The sequence below is a fragment of the Rutidosis leptorrhynchoides genome, chromosome 3, assembly GCF_046630445.1.
Source record: "Rutidosis leptorrhynchoides isolate AG116_Rl617_1_P2 chromosome 3, CSIRO_AGI_Rlap_v1, whole genome shotgun sequence".
Classification (NCBI taxonomy): Eukaryota; Viridiplantae; Streptophyta; class Magnoliopsida; order Asterales; family Asteraceae; genus Rutidosis; species Rutidosis leptorrhynchoides.
Window position 1 is genome coordinate 204,472,995 of NC_092335.1, and position 16,851 is coordinate 204,489,845.

Below are 16,851 nucleotides of genomic sequence, written 5' to 3' on the forward strand. Positions count from 1 at the left end.
TTTTCCAGAGATCGACCGTGAATTCAGAAGAATGGGTTGGCTTCCTCTCCTTTTGCTTGATAAGTTCTTTTTTCCTGCACTCTTGCATCAATTCTATTCCAACTTTGAATTCACTAATGAACAATTATTGAGGTTTCAAATCTATGACTGGTAACACGAGTATACTCTTGAATAATTTGGTATGATATTGGGCGTACCATTTGAAGGTAAAATATCTATTTTCCGAGTGAAGATCTCGAAGCTCTTCCTTAGGATATTCCAAAATATGACATGACCATATTTTTGTGTCGTACTGCGATTCCATTCAGAACCGTAGAACGTTCAGGAATCCTTGACGAATATCTTCGTCCGGAAAATATTGCTATAAGAAATGCAATTATTAAGAGTAACATGTACCACCGCGAACCAAACGTCACTCGATTGTCAATGACTGAAGCATGTCTTCACTGGTGCATAACTCAAAACATCCAAGTAAATATTGCTCATTTGGTCGCTTCCCAAATGAACCAACTTCGTTATGCAGAAACAAGACCTCATCTTCCGTACGGAGCGTTTCTGAACCGTGTATTTACTAGTATTGGTGTGGTTGAGGTCTGGTGGGACGACGTCTGATAACCACGTTATCTATCGACCGATCCTTCGTTTCTGAAACATCGGCATCATCGAGCTTAGGTTCTGAAAGTTTGTCCACTAAATTGGATGCTCGTAATCATCCTCGTCGTCGTTATTAGTGTGTTTCAATACCAGTAATGTATTTGTGTTTAGCTATGTTTGTGTTTAGCTATGTTTGTGTTTAGCCATGTTTGTGTTTAGTTTAAAAAAATGTAATCGTGTTTGGTGTTTTAATAAAAGTGATGTTAAAAAAATAATCTTTTATAATTAGTAAAAATAATAAAAATAATAATAATAATAATAATAATAATAATAATAATAATAATAATAATAATAATAATAATAATAATAATAATAATAATAATAATAAATTTAATAATAACAATAAGTATGGAGTCTTTATTCATTCGAGTCCTACCCATAATTATGGATTAAAATAAATTTTATTCAGTATTAATTGTGGATTAAATTGAACTGTAATTTAAATGACAATTGTTATTCAACATAACTAATAAAAACGATATAATTAATACCAAAATAAAAACGATACAATTAATACTATAATAAAAACGATACAAAGGATATTAAAATAAAAACGATACAATTAAAACTAAAATAAAAAAGATACAATTAACACTAAAATAAAAACGATACAATTAACACTAAAATAAAAACGATACATTTAATACTAAAATAAAAACGATACAATTAACACTAAAATAAAAACGATACAATTAACACTAAAATAAAAACGATACGATTAACACTAAACTTAACAGTTTAGTTGACGGAAATTAAAACAACTTTACTCATCTTCCAACACTAAATAAAGAGAAATGTGATTAGAACACCAACTCAAGGTTTCTTTTATACCGTTCCACTGATTCTCTGTTCAGAGATATGTAGCAGACAATTCCAGAACACAATCATGTTCGTAATACAAGACGTCCGTGTGTTTGAATGGAACCATTTCTTTCAAAAAGTATAGAAGGTCCTCTAAACCTACGTCGCGAACATCAATTTCTTCGAACGTAGATTTCGAACTACTCGTATAATCGTAGTCTCTCATTTAATTACGAAATCTACTTCCGTAATACACGTCGAAAGAGACAATCATCGACGGAATGGTTACCATTTTCGTTGTATTTGATGTGTGTATGAGGGTAAATATATATGTAATGTTAATTATTTATATATATATGCTCTTATTTATAGAATCTGTAACAGACCATTTGCGGCGCACCTTTTGCGGCGCACCCTTACTACGACGCACCAAAAACTAGCGGGAAGACGCGGGAAGTAGTTTGGAGGGAAAAATTAAGCGCCAAAAACTATTACGTCGCACTATTAGCGGTGACGCATCGTCGCAATTGCATCTGGTCCCACACTTCAATCTTTGACCAGAATTAGCCAGCGAAGAAAAAAGGAAAAAGAAAATATGGTAAATTTATTAGCGGCGACGTATCGCCGCAATTGCGTGTAGGCCCAACCCAGCTGGTCAAAAGTCTGAATTTTTTGTCGTTTAGCGGCTCTTTTACGGCGAGATTGGTGCGCCGCAAAAGGCCTTCGTCGCCTGTCCTCTTTTTTCTAGTAGTGATATATATATATATATATATATATATATATATATATATATATATATATATATATATATATATATATATATATATATAGGGGTAGGATCAAGAGGGAAGTAACCATTCGGGGGGAAGCGGGGGGAAGCAAAAACTTTTTTTTTTCTTTCGTTTTTTGAAATAACTTTGTTCACGAACATTATAGATGAGATGAAAATATGAACATTTAGTAGAGACACTTTGTGATAAATGTTTTTATTTTGGCGGGAAAACGCTCGAAGAAGTAATATATAACAATTATTGTTTTTCGAGCATATGTTGAGGTTTTAGCTATTGGGGTTTAGATATTAGGGTTTATAGGGTTTAGATATTAGGGCTTAGAAATTTAGGGTTTAGGGTTTAGATTTAAGGTTTAGATTTAGGATTTAGATTGAGTTTTTAACACGAACGGTTTAGAGTTTAGGGTTTAGGGTTTAGGGTTAAACACCAAACCCTAAACCCTAAACTCTAAATCGGGCTAAATTTTACTTCACAAAACATGAAAAAAAGACGTTCATATTCTTCACGAACAATATTATCTTGAATGTTATTTTTGTCGATCGTTTTTCCGCCTAAATAATGACATTCATCACGAAGTGTCTCTTCTAAATGTTCATATTTTCGTGTGATCTTGATGCCGGAAAAAAAAATTCCAAAAAAAACGAATTTTTTTTTTGCTTCCCCCCGCTTCCCCCCGATTGGTTACATCCCCATTGATCCTGCCCCTATATATATATATATATATATATATATATATATATATATATATATATATATATATATATATATATATATATATATATATATATATATATATATATATATATATATATATATATATATATATATATATATATATATATATATATATATATTAATTTAGGTAATGTTTTGCAATACTTTTTGCTATGTTAGTTGATCAAAATCAGGACACCAGCGTATTACCAAAATTTATATTGTTCATTAATAACGAAGATATATAGTTCGAGTCTTCGAGACAATGTGATCATAAACCATGTAGACTTCATTAATAGTAATCTGGATAATTCGCTATAGCCAAATAAAACGATAAAAATTATTCTTGTGAGCGTTCAACCATGAATTTTACGAAAGGTGATGCATGTGAAAATGTGTTTTTTGAAATGTCTAGTTCTTCATCAACTGGAAAACATTCGTTAAGCTCAATTCGTACTTCTCGTAGCAAGGGTGCTTGAGCCACTATCAGTTTCAAAATATCCATCTCAATAGCCGAGTTACTAAAATTTTTAGATTGAGCTTATCAAGGTGATCTAACTTGAAGTTCAAGCGTTTCTCAAGATCCAAAGAATCCATAGCAAGTGTTTGAGGATCATGAGGTTGTTCATTCTATAATACATAAGCGCGTGTCAAAACTTATAAAAAATTCAATTAAAAGTGTATATATATATATATATATATATATATATATATATATATATATATATATATATATATATATATATATATATATAGGGGCGGGATCAATGGGGAAGTAACCAATCGGGGGGAAGCGGGGGGAAGCAATTTTTTTTTTTTTTTTTTCGTTTTTTGAAAAAACTTTGTTAACGAACATTATAGATTGGATGAAAATATGAACATTTAGAAGAGACACTTTGTGATGAATGTTATTATTTTGGGGGAAAAATGATCTACAAAAATAACATTCAAGATAATATTGTTCGTGAAGAATTTATTTTAATAAAATTTATCTTAATAAATTAGTCTTTTATGTATTTTCATTTGATATGATTTTCATAAAATATTATATAATACAAAAAAGGTTATTTAAAGTAAAAGTTAAGAATAAAGACTTTAAAATATTAAAACAATATTATTAATTAATTTAGGACAAAGGGAGTCACATATACGTTTTATACGGAGTAATAAAAATGCAATATATTTTCGGGTTTCACCTTGAAAACCCATTGGTAGCACATGTGCTACCGGTGTTCACAAGGTAGATCCGCTCCGGGAGGATATTAATGGTGTGACATAAAGTTCATTAACACTCTGCTATGAAAAGTTTAAAGATTTGTTATTTTTGTTAACCGTGGTGTGCACATTGAGTTCAACATAATAAATAAATATCACTCGAGTTCAACTTAACAAATTAATATCACATGAGTTAACAAACTTAGAATTTTCGTTAGGACTAAGGGTGGAATTAAAAATGAATAATGATTGAAGGACTAATTTTGCATTTATAAATTGAAAGGGATACATTGAACAAAAAAGTGATAATGGGGGATTATTTAGGCAATTTTGTAAATTATCGTTTGGCAAATCACAACTTTCGGCCAAAATTTGCGACTAATCTACCACTCTATCTCACACAGATATATATATATATATATATATATATATATATATATATATATATATATATATATATAGATAGAGAGAGAGAGAGAGAGAGAGAGAGAGAGAGAGAGAGAGAGAATATCAACCAATTTTATTTGAGAAGTAACCTAATGCGCATAGAATACAATGAAGAACAAATCTGAAAGTTTGAGTTTGCATATAAAATTGGAGGTAAATTATTTCTATGTATTTATATTATGTTTATAGTTCACCGTATCGTGATAATAACCATGATCATGTTACAATACATTCGTGTTAGTGTTTGCATTTTAAGTCTTTGTAATCAATTTTAAGTTGTGAAATTGTGATTGATTAAACAACTTATTGTAAAACTAATGACACTTGACTCTATGCCTATTGGTAGATCTATTATTCACATATATGTACTTTTGGTATTTTGGTATAGTTTATTACATTGGTGAGTAATACAGTAAGTCTTTACTACTATCGAAGAAACCATAAATACACAAAACCATTTTACATTATTATATGCTATATATATCGCACTACATTTTGCGTTGCAGCCTTAATAAGAGATCGAGAAATATACAATGGAAGTTGAATGTTCAATATTGGATAGAGTTACTACCCTTCCTCAAGATATAATTACCTACATACTAACTCTTATGCCACTTGGAGATGCATCAAAGACATGTATCTTGTCAAGGAAATGGAGGTATAAATGGACAGCCATTCCTAAACTTTATTTTGATTGCAATACAATATCTTGCTTAAGAAATGGAATCAAGATGGCAAGATTAAGTAATATTATCTTCCACGTTTTGCTACTGCGCACAAGTCCGTGTATAGAGTTTCATTTACATTATTACCTAACAAGGCCTTTTGAGATGGACCCGATAATTCTTTATCTTTCAAGAAACCATACTTTGCACCGCCTAACATTAGTCCATAGTGATCTATCGAGTACGGAACACCAATATAACCTACCTGAATCGTTTTTTTCATTCAAAAGATTACAACATCTAGTTCTTAGAGAATGCCTAATCAAGCCTCCGCCTGTAACATTTAATGGATTTACTATCTTGAGGCATATACACTTTTACGAAGTAAGGATCACAGCAAAGTCTTTCAAACGTATCCTCCTCAATTGTCCGCTACTTGAGGAATTATATTTGGTATGGTTCATAAATCATTATAATTGCTTATAAATTAAGTTTAATCATACAAATTAACAAACCTAAACTTACCTTGATCTATTTCTGTTATACAGTATGGAAAAAAAGAAAATGGAGATCCGGAAAATACAGGTATTGCTCAAGAAGACAAGTTAACATTTGTTGAGTTGTTTAACTCTTCACCATCGCTTGAGAATTTCGGGATCGAAAAGTATTACACGGAGGTAATAAATTGATGTAATATCTCTCATAAGATTATATATTTATATTTATACTGATAATTGTTATGGTATTATTTGCAATCAAGTACTTTGCTACACATAATATGCCCTCGAGGCTTCCGATTTTACTGGTCCATCTCAAGGCTCTCTATTTCGGCGTGTCTTTTAAGGAGAAAGATAAGCTTTTATCCTGTTTTTGCTTAATTAAGAGCTCTCTACATTTAACCGACTTGATTCTCAAGGTGAATATATAATTTGCTACCATATATAAATATATATATCGTTGAATTTTACTTCACAAAACATGAAAAAAAAAGGTTAACGTTTTTCACGATCAATATTATCTTGAATATACTATTTTTATCGATCGTTTTCCCGCCTAAATAATAACAATATTATCTTGAATATACTATTTTTATCGATCGTTTTCCCGCCTAAATAATAACATTTATCACGAAGTGTATTTTTTAAATGTTCATATTTTCGTGTGATCTTGATGCCTGAAAAAAAATTCAAAAAAAAAAAGGAAAAAAAAAATTGTTTCCTCCGCTTCCTCTCAATTGGTTACTTCCCCATTGATTCTGTCCATATATATATATATATATATATATATATATATATATATATATATATATATATATATATATATATATATATATATATATATATATATATAGTGGTAGGATCAAGGGGGAAGTAACTAATCGGGGAGAAGCGGGGGGAAGTAAAATTTTTTTTTTTCGTTTTTTGAAAAAACTTTGTTCACGAACATTATAGATTGAATGAAAATATGAACATTTAATAAAGACACTTTGTGATAAATGTTTTTATTTTGGCGGGAAAACGCTCGAAGAAGTCATATATAATAATTATCGTGTTTTTCGAGCGTATGTTGAGGTTTTAGATAGGGTTTAGATATTAGGGTTTATAGGGTTTAGATATTAGGGTTTAGAAATTTAGGGTTTAGATTTAGGGTTTAGATTTAGGATTTGATTGAGTTTTTAACACGAACGGTTCCATAAACCCAAAACACCAAACCCTAAACCCTCCATAAACCCAAAACACCAAACCCTAAACCCTAAACCCTAAATTCTAAATCGGGCTAAATTTTACTTCACAAAATATGAAAAAAAAAACGTTAACATTCTTCACGAACAATATTATCTTGAATGTTATTTTTGTAGATCGTTTTTCCCCTAAAATAATAACATTCATCACAAAGTGTCTCTTTTAAATGTTCATATTTTCATCCAATCTATAATGTTCGTGAACAAAGTTTTTTCAAAAAACGAAAAGAAAAAAAAATTTGCTTCCCCCGATTGGTTACTTCCCCATTGATTCTGCCCATATATATATATATATATATATATATATATATATATATATATATATATATATATATATATATATATATATATATATATATATATATATATATATATATACTTTTAATTGATTTTTTTATAAGTTTTGACAAGCGCTTATGTATTATAGAATGAACAACCTCATGATCCTCAAACACTTGCTATGGATTCTTTGGATCTTGAGAAACGCTTGAACTTCAAGTTAGATCACCTTGATAAGCTCAAGATGAAAATTTTTAGTAACTCGGCTATTGAGATGGATCTTTTGAAACTGATAGTGGCTCAAGCACCCTTGCTACGAGAAGTACGAATTGAGCTTAACGATTGTTTTCCAGTTGATGAAGAACTAGACATTTCAAAAAACACATTTTCACATGCATCACCTTTCGTAAAATTCATGGTTGAACGCTCACAAGAATAATTTTTTACCGTTTTATTTGGCTATAGCGAATTATCCAGATTACTATTAATGAAGTCTACATGGTTTATGATCACATTGTCTCGAAGACTCGAACTATATATCTTCGTTATTAATGAACAATATAAATTTTGGTAATACGCTTGTGTCCTGATTTTGATCAACTAACATAGCAAAAAGTATTGCAAAAACATTAACTAAATTAATATATATATATATATATATATATATATATATATATATATATATATATATATATATATATATATATATATATATATATATCACTACTAGAAAAAAGAGGACAGGCGACGAAGGCCTTTTGTGGCGCACCAATCTCGCCGCAAAAGAGCCGATAAACGACAAAAAAATTCAGACTTTTGACCAGCTGGGTTGGGCCTACACGCAATTGCGGCGATACGTCGCCGCTAATAAATTTACCATATTTTCTTTTCCTTTTTTCTCCGCTGGCTAATTCTGGTCAAAGATTGAAGTGTGGGACCGGATGCATTTGCGACTATGCGTCGCCGCTAATAGTGCGACGTAATAGTTTTTGGCGCTTAATTTTTCCCTCCAAACTACTTCCCGCTAGTTTTTGGTGCGTCGTAGTAAGGGTGCGCCGCAAAAGGTGCGCCGCAAATGGTCTGTTACAGATTCTATAAATAAGAGCATATATATATATATATATATATATATATATATATATATATATATATATATATATATATATATATATTTATAAAACTAATTAACATTACATATATTTTTACCCTCATACACACATCAAATACAACGAAAATGGTAACCGTTCCGTCGATGATTGTCTCTTTCGACGTGTATTACGGAAGTAGATTCCGTAATCAAATGAGAGACTACGATTATACGAGTAGTTCGAAATCTACGTTCGAAGAAATTGATGTTCGCGACGTAGGTTTAGAGGACCTTCTATTCCTTTTGAAAGAAATGGTTCCGTTCAAACACACGGACGTCTTGTATTACGAAGATGATTGTGTTCTGGAATTGTCTGCTACATATCTCCGAACAGAGGATCAGTGGAACGGTATGAAAGAAACCTTGAGTTGGCGTTCTAATCACATTTCTCTTTATTTGGTGTTGGAAGACGAGTAAAGTTGTTTTAATTTCCGTCAACTAAACTGTTAAGTTTAGTGTTAATCGTATCGTTTTTATTTTAGTGTTAATTGTATCATTTTTATTTTAGTGTTAATTGTATCTTTTTTATTTTAGTTTTAATTGTATGGTTTTTATTTTAATATCCTTTGTATCGTTTTTATTATAGTATTAATTGTATCGTTTTTATTTTGGTATTAATTGTATCGTTTTTATTAGTTATGTTGAATAACAATTGTCATTTAAATTACAGTTCAATTTAATCCACAATTAATACTGAATAAAATTTAATTTAATCCATAATTATGGGTAGGACTCGAATGAATAAAGACTCCATAATTATTGTTACTAGGTTCAATGCCCGTGCGTTGCACGGAGGATTTTACAGTTAGTGTATGGAATTTTTAATTGAGATAGATAGTGGAAGGATTTGTATCAGGACTGTGGGTTAGGAGTTGCTTGAAGGGGCTAATTGATTTGTATGCAAATCCAACACAAATGTGTACCATGTAGATACAATATATAATGAGCCATATATGAAAGAAACATGATGGTTGATGCAGTTTCCTACATTCATACTAATCATTATAGATAATCAAACACTTGGGCACTAAGCTCCAACTGCAATTAAAGTGGTAGTCTTATTTTTGTCATGTGTGTTACAAAAATGAGGAAACATCAAAGTATACAGAATTTGAATAAAAATGATGACATAGTTATTAGATAGGTGTTTGCAGCTCCTTCTTTAGTGGTTCCTTGATGTTTTCTAACAGCTCTAATGTGTCTTTGGCAGCAAACAGCATCGAACTTGTATGAAGTTGAAACAAAAAATGTGATTATGCATATATAAACAATAATGAAAAAGGATACATGAAACGAATAGCGCTAACAACATACCTCTTAAAAGACGAATTTGGTGGGCCCAAAAGTAATGTTATCCAACATGACATTGTGGGTGGGAGGAATAGTGTGGGAGAAGCTGCGAGTTACAACAATAACGTCTAAAGTAGTTACGAACGATATAATTTTAATGGTCATTTGAATTTCATAATAATGGCATAGTTATGGACTTTAAAATATAAGTGATAGTTGAACGTGGTTTGGGTCGATTTAAATGGGAACATTATAAAAGAGGTAGTAGTATATTATTAGAACAAAACCATTTTAAGGATAATAAAGTTAGTTTTATTTTCCTATTCCTAATGCATATAAAGATAGTAATTTCATAATAATGGCATAGTTGTGGACTTTAAAATGTAAGTGATAGTTGAACGTGGTTTGGGTCGATTTAAATGGGAACATTATAAAAGAGGTAGTAGTATATTATTAGAACAAAACCATTTTAAGGATAAAAAAGTTAGTTTTATTTTCCTATTCCCAATGCATGTAAAAGATAGTAATAGTAAGCATACCTCTATAAAGTGTGGTGCAAGTTGAAGAAAGTTTCCTTGTAGACTACATTTCTTGTGTGATCCTTTAGTCGCTCATCGCTGTCATTGATCATGACTATTTTTAGACCAGCGGGGTCGGTGACTCGTGAAAGTGCTACGTATAGTTGACCGTGGCTAAAAACAGGTTTTGGTAGGTAGAGGCCGACAAATTTTAGCGATTGACCTTGGCTTTTGTTTATTGTCATTGCATAACATGGTTTGACAGGGAATTGTATCCGTTGCATGACAAAGGGCCATTTTGATTGTGTTGAAGTGAGAACAATTCGTGGTATGATTACCGTTTTTCCTATATGAGATCCAGTAATAATTCGAGCTTGTAGAACAAACTTTTGGAGGTCTATTATGATGAGTCGTATTCCATTACACATGCCGGCACTTGGACACAGATTTTGCAACAACATTATTGGCTGACCTATTTTTAGCTTAAGTTTGTGAGGAGGAACCCCTGGGAAGTTTAGTTTATTTAAGAATTCTACCGGATATGAGTATTGTTGTTCGATATTGTAAGTTGACCCCTTGCAAATCTCATCAGAGCTTTTATATGTCATTATTCTCCCCTGTAGTTTCTTGAACATATGTGATGATGTAGCGCGAGGGTACGAAATAGTATTATTTTTAATACAAAATACTACAAAATATGACACAAGTTTTATTAATTTACGGATGGGATATACCTAAACCTTGCTACAACACTATAGGCAGTGTACCTAATCGTAGAGTAGTGTAGTTTTTAGTAAGTCCGGTTCGTTCCACAGGGAGCTGGTGATACTTACTATATTTTTAACTATATTTATACAAAATATATATAATTATATAAGTAGTAATATTATTATAAAAGGGGGGTTTTACCGTTTAATGACCGGTTTGTCGATTCTATATTTTAAGCGTAAAGATAAATGACGATAATTAAAGTGCGTAAAATAATGACAATAAATAAAATGACAGTAAATAAAATTGCGAGTAATAAAATGACAGTAAATAAAGATACGATGAGAAATATAATAAAAGAATTATGCTTATTTAAACTTCCGTAATCATGATGTTTGACGTGTTGATTTTAATTTATTACCATGGGTTAATTGTCCTTTGTCCTGGTTTATTTGATACGTCTATCTGGTTTTTGTCCATAATAGTCCATCGGTCATAAAAATAAAGTGCGAGTATCCTCGTCAAATTACCCTTATACCCGAAGTCAAATATTCCAACTGATTAAGGATTTAAACTGTGACGCAGTTATCACTTCTGTCAACAATTACACCAGTTATCACTGTATGTAATCCACCCCTGTTTTAATTAGTTTATGAATATTAATTCATCCACTTGATCAGAATGAATAATCAATTACCCAACCCAATTGATTAATTAAATGATTATAACAGATTCCATATGAACATCACTAAATAGGACAACCATAATCATTATTAATTATTAGGTTAATTAATTTGAAGATAGGTTCGACAGACTCCAATGAGTTGTCACTCAATTAGACAATACCCCCCATCTATTAATAGTCAATAGTTCAATTTCCACAAGTGTCGGTCTTTTGCCCAAACCTTAATTATGGTCCAAAGTTCAATAACCCCTTCTTAATATTTTAGCCCAACATCACGATTACTTCGGCTCAAATAAGCATAATAATAACTTAGTTACGATACATTAATGTAAAAAGGTTGAACATAACTTACAATGATTAAAAATAGCGTAGCGTTACACGGACAGAATTTCGACTTACACACTCAAACGATCTCTATCATAAATCTTATTATTATCATAATTTAAAATTAAAATTAAGATTATTGTTATATCTTATTAAGTTAACATTATGATAGAGATATAGAATATAGATATTGATAATTGATATTGATAAATAAGAAAAAGATAGAAAAAGGTGTGTTTTTACATTACGATTACAAAGCCTTTTATAGGCGAATTTAGAAATTGAATTTTCACTTATGACCCCTGAACTATGCTCAATTAACAACTTTTTATTATTTAATATTATTCTTATTATGAATTATTTAAATATTATATTTTATTCTTGTGCATAGTTGACTCGTAATTTTTACACCGTTGCGTCGAGCGTTGAGAGTTGACTCTGGTCCCGGTTCCGGATTTTCGAACGTCCTTGCGTACAATTTTATATTTTGTACTTTGCGTTTTGTAACTTGTACTCTTGTCATTTTTAGACGTTCCTCATCAATAATTTGAACCTTTTTGATTGTATCTTGTACTTTTGAGCTTTTTGGACCTTTGTGTCTTCAATTCGTCGTTTTCGCCTTTTGTCTTCGCACTTATTTAAAATAAACGAATATTACTTGAAAATGGAACAATTGCAACTAAAATCTAGTCTTTCTTGGGGGATTTTGCTATGAAATATATGTTCCTTTTTAGCCTTATCAATATGTTTGTTTATCTCATCTGCATCGTCATTCCTTGGGGGTCAAAATAGCCCTTTCACGCAAATACTCTTCATCTTCCTGTCTTACGGTGAAATCTGGGAATATAGTATCAACGATGGTTTCAATGGGTGACTTTTCGGAATTCACAATGAATTCTTTGGGAATCTTTATCCATGTTGGTTCATCCTCTCCATCTTTAGAGGTTGCGGGAACCTTACCTTCTCCTATATCCAGGACCCATTTATTGAATTCGTGTTTCCGCATATCAAGATGACCATCAACGGTGTATTCGTTCACCCTCATAATGCGTGAGAGTGTGTGAAGCTGACAAAATTGCCACAAATCTGATATATTGATACATGCATGAACTATCTCTTGTCTTTTGCCTTTTGGTATTACTAGTAGTATTTGCCTAAAGTCGCCTCCTAGTAACACTGGAATACCGCCAAATAGCTTGGATCGATTTGCGTCATCCTTAGCGCCTAAAATGTCTCTCAAAGTTTTGTCTAATGCTTCGAAAGCGAACCTTTGAGTCATTGGAGCTTCATCCCAAGTTATTAACCTGACTTCTTGAATAAGAGATGCCAAATGGGTTTTTTGTTTTATACCGCATGTACTATTTTCCATTAACTCCAGTGGAATTACGAAGCAGCTGTGTGCTGTCCGGCCTCTAGGTAAAAGCAATGAAGCGATACCTGTATTTTGGCTATGTTAGTGTTTGTATGTGTAATAGAAATGAAAGACTAATGTGTAACATATTAATATCTAATACCAGAAAGACAAAACATTTTAGTTTTCAACCATTAGCAGATAGATATTTTTAAATCTGTATATTATTGTGAATCTTAACATGTAGTAGGTAATATAATAATGGTAATATTAGTTAGTAATGATATGTAAAGATTTAGGCATACCCGAAGATGCAACTGCAAGAACAATCATCCTTTCTGATCTTATTTTTGCAAGCACGACATTGTATAGGAATGTTTTCCCTGTGCCTCCCGGCCCATATAAGAAAAAGAGTCCTCCTTGGTGTTTGCTAATAGCGTTAACAACCTGCTGATAAATTGTTAGTTGTTCCGGGTTGAGGGAGCTGAAAAGGGCATCATGTAAGGTAGCCATTTCTTTTATATTGTAGTTTAATTCCTCTCGGATCAGACGATTGTCCATTTGGGTTAGCATAGATTAGTCGGGTTGCGGAAGATCTGGGTAATCAGCTAATGACTTGCCATTTTTATTTAAGATGCCTTGTATTTCCACTAATCAATAATTCTTTAGTTGAGACTCGGTTAGGATCAAATCTGGGAAGTTAAATATTTTCCTTTTTTTATGAAGGATGTCCTCTGATAATGCTTCCCAATTTAGTTCCCATAGCTTGAGTGGTTTAGTTACATTGCAAAAGAGTAACATGGTGACAAATAAGTCTCGTAGTTGTGAACCTGTTGCCCATATTCTTGCTTCAGAGATGGCTTCTGTCCATTCTCTATCATCATTCACCAGCCCATATGCAAAGCAAGCGTCTTTAAAGGTGGGGTGTAATGTACCATCTACAGTTCGGATTTCCTCAAAAGTGCGGGGCCCCTTCACAATGTTTAGCAACATCCGTAGGTAGTAACGTTCACCTGATGCAGGATTTGAGTACACAATACGTCCGATGCAGGTTCCTAGTTTTTTGGGGGTCCACATTTTCGCATCTTGATTCCATACGTACTCCTTAGGGAGTTTAGCATAAGTAAGGGTGCGGGCACGTGCATCTCGTTTGTTAAGCTCAAACCACTGTGTGAACATTGTCTCTTTAATGCTCTCCCTATGTAGTAGGGCAGGAAGTTGTTCTGAATCGCGCAGCGTTATCGATTGTTGATTCGGTAGATGGTACGACAATTTTATGACTGATGGTTTTGAGTAATGAATGTCGAATGAAAACAATCTCCAAACAGCTTCACATGGTGATAAATATCGAAAATCTAAGTAATTCTTTATTTCATCAACATGAATAACATTTGCTGCAGTTGAGTCATCGTTGGGAATCATGTTCTCTTGTATGACTATTGTTGCTCGATCCGGACCTTTGTTTAAGTATTTGAATAAGTACTTTATTGCGCGTGATCTGTTACACCACTCCACGTTTATATGGGCGTTGTATTTTAGCAACAAATATCTGTTGTAGGGGACAACAAAACTATTGTCAAGGGTACTGTTACTTTTACTAACTGTGACTCCGTTGTTTCTGCGCCTATAATTAGCGTATCCTTCTTCATCAATAGTGGTTTCTGCATAATATGGTTTGGGGAAATGTTGGAACATTTCTTATCAATAATGCAAGGAGCATCCATATGTCTTCCACCGCAAGGCCCATGTAACATGTATTCGGTAACTGCTTTGAACCCATCCGGATCGTGTATTTGTGAGGGTATTTCTGTTGATATGAGATTATCGATGTAATACGGCGTCTTGCATTTGTAGTCACGTGTCAACCAAATTAGCATATGAACATGAGGTAGTCCTCGTTTTTGGAATTCGATGATATATAGACCTGAAACGATATATGGAAACAAATAGAAAGTTAACATATATGTTTCCCGAGGTGAGTCTCAAATTTCCAGTTAATAATGCTATTATGAGATAATGTAATTTTAGTTATTGACAAATATGTAAGGATGTGGTCATAGTACCTGCTTGACATGTTCCGAATATGTGTGCTTTCATTATGTCATTCATGAGAGCATCTAGTTTCAGTTTGAATACTCTTGCAACAATTTCAGGGCGATCCGACGCTTTCTGGCCCTCGACATAGGAGAGCATAGCATCAATTTCGGGCCATTTGGGATTAGAAGTGAAGGTGATGAATAAATCAGGGTTATCATATTCGCGACACAAAGCCATCGCATCTTGGTAATTTTGGACCATATATCGTGGACTGCCTGTATGAGAAGATGGCAAAATTATTCTCTTTCCAATTGATGATGCTGATGTGTCGCCCCTTGTAACGGCATCACAAACATTATTGTATAGGTCGGTTCGCAACTCGTTTTGGTGATGCCTTACCCACTGTAGTCTTTGTTCTTCTACGGATGTATAAGCGTCTACCAAGTATTGTTGGAATAATCGTCCACCTCTTAGGAGGGTTGTGCCCTCATTTTTCCGTTGCTGAATTCTGTAGCAATAGAACTCTCGCATGGTGACATATCCTCGAGCAGTTTGCCTTCTTCCACTGTTATTATGATATGCTATCACTTCGTGATATCCGGTTTCCCCATATGGAAAAAATAAAGGGTATTGCAATGCCATATAAAGTTGGTGTAGTTCAGAAATTCTTTTTGGTGCACAGTTCTTTTTTTGCACAATGATATCTCGCGAAGAATTACAATGACCAAAGTCGCTAGTTACTAATGATGCTACTTCACCAACATTAGGTGAATTATATTGTCGTGAGTTGGTTATCTTAGCAACTAAATGGAGCTCACAGTTTGACGTTGTGTTGTTAGTGGACCAATCCCGTGCCATACGAAATGCTTGTTGATAATGCTAAAAACGAACATATATTTCATAGCATTATTCCTCAAGAAAGACAAGCTTTTAGTTGCAATTGTCCTATTTACAAGTGATATTCGTTTAAATAATAAAAGGTGAAGACAAAAGACAGATTCGACGAATTGAAGACGCAAACGACCAAAAAGCTCAAAAGTACAAAATACAATCAATGAGGTTCCAATTATTGATAAGAAACGTCTCAAAATTACAAGAGTACAAGATTCAAAACGCAAAGTACAAGATATTAAATTGTACGCAAGGACGTTCGAAAATCCGGAACCGGGACCAGAGTCAACTCTCAACGCTCGACGCAACGGACTAAAAATTACAAGTTAACTATGCACATAAATAAAATATAATATTTAAATAATTCTTATAATTATTTATATATTATATTATTATTTATAAACGTCGGCAAGAAAGAAAACAAAGAAATGTGACTTCTCCCAGCTGGCCATGCGATCGCATGGCCTAGAGGCACAAAAGCCATGCGATTGCATGGCTCTGAAATCCAGCCCATGTCCTATAAATTCAACGCGTTTTGGCCAAAATAAACACATCTTTCTTCTCTTCATCATACGTAAAGTATATATATATAT

General features: G+C 32.6%; 3 protein-coding genes across 3 annotated transcripts; all 3 read right to left on the bottom strand.

Moving 5' to 3' along the window:
* Positions 1-9,590: 9,590 nt before the first annotated feature.
* Positions 9,591-10,870, bottom strand: LOC139900770 (uncharacterized). Its single transcript, XM_071883524.1, has 3 exons — positions 10,390-10,870; positions 9,769-9,850; positions 9,591-9,678 (listed from the first exon to the last, which is right to left on the bottom strand). Exons 1-3 carry the CDS (start codon positions 10,868-10,870, stop codon positions 9,591-9,593), a joined length of 651 nt encoding a protein of 216 aa, XP_071739625.1.
* Positions 10,871-12,748: 1,878 nt separating this feature from the next.
* Positions 12,749-13,843, bottom strand: LOC139900771 (uncharacterized). Its single transcript, XM_071883525.1, has 2 exons — positions 13,636-13,843; positions 12,749-13,416 (listed from the first exon to the last, which is right to left on the bottom strand). The coding sequence occupies exons 1-2, from the start codon at positions 13,841-13,843 to the stop codon at positions 12,749-12,751; spliced, it is 876 nt and encodes a 291-aa protein (XP_071739626.1).
* Positions 13,844-13,984: 141 nt separating this feature from the next.
* LOC139900772 (uncharacterized) lies at positions 13,985-16,225 on the bottom strand. Its single transcript, XM_071883526.1, has 3 exons — positions 15,394-16,225; positions 14,933-15,254; positions 13,985-14,879 (listed from the first exon to the last, which is right to left on the bottom strand). The coding sequence occupies exons 1-3, from the start codon at positions 16,223-16,225 to the stop codon at positions 13,985-13,987; spliced, it is 2,049 nt and encodes a 682-aa protein (XP_071739627.1).
* Positions 16,226-16,851: the final 626 nt, after the last annotated feature.

What these genes read in the sequence shown, in the direction of transcription:
- LOC139900770 (XM_071883524.1), bottom strand. Translation starts at nt 10,870, where the DNA reads ATGACATATAAAAGCTCTGATGAGATTTGCAAGGGGTCAACTTACAAT. An exon ending in ACGAGTCACCGACCCCGCTG is followed by an intron (nt 9,851 to 10,389) that starts GTCTAAAAATAG and finishes TGTAACTCGCAG; the next exon opens with CTTCTCCCACACTATTCCTC. An exon ending in CCAAATTCGTCTTTTAAGAG is followed by an intron (nt 9,679 to 9,768) that starts GTATGTTGTTAG and finishes ACTTCATACAAG; the next exon opens with TTCGATGCTGTTTGCTGCCA.
- LOC139900772 (XM_071883526.1), bottom strand. Translation starts at nt 16,225, where the DNA reads ATGGCACGGGATTGGTCCACTAACAACACAACGTCAAACTGTGAGCTC. An exon ending in ATTCGGAACATGTCAAGCAG is followed by an intron (nt 15,255 to 15,393) that starts GTACTATGACCA and finishes ATATCGTTTCAG; the next exon opens with GTCTATATATCATCGAATTC. An exon ending in GCAGAAACAACGGAGTCACA is followed by an intron (nt 14,880 to 14,932) that starts GTTAGTAAAAGT and finishes CCCCTACAACAG; the next exon opens with ATATTTGTTGCTAAAATACA.
- LOC139900771 (XM_071883525.1), bottom strand. Translation starts at nt 13,843, where the DNA reads ATGGCTACCTTACATGATGCCCTTTTCAGCTCCCTCAACCCGGAACAA. An exon ending in TCTTGCAGTTGCATCTTCGG is followed by an intron (nt 13,417 to 13,635) that starts GTATGCCTAAAT and finishes GCCAAAATACAG; the next exon opens with GTATCGCTTCATTGCTTTTA.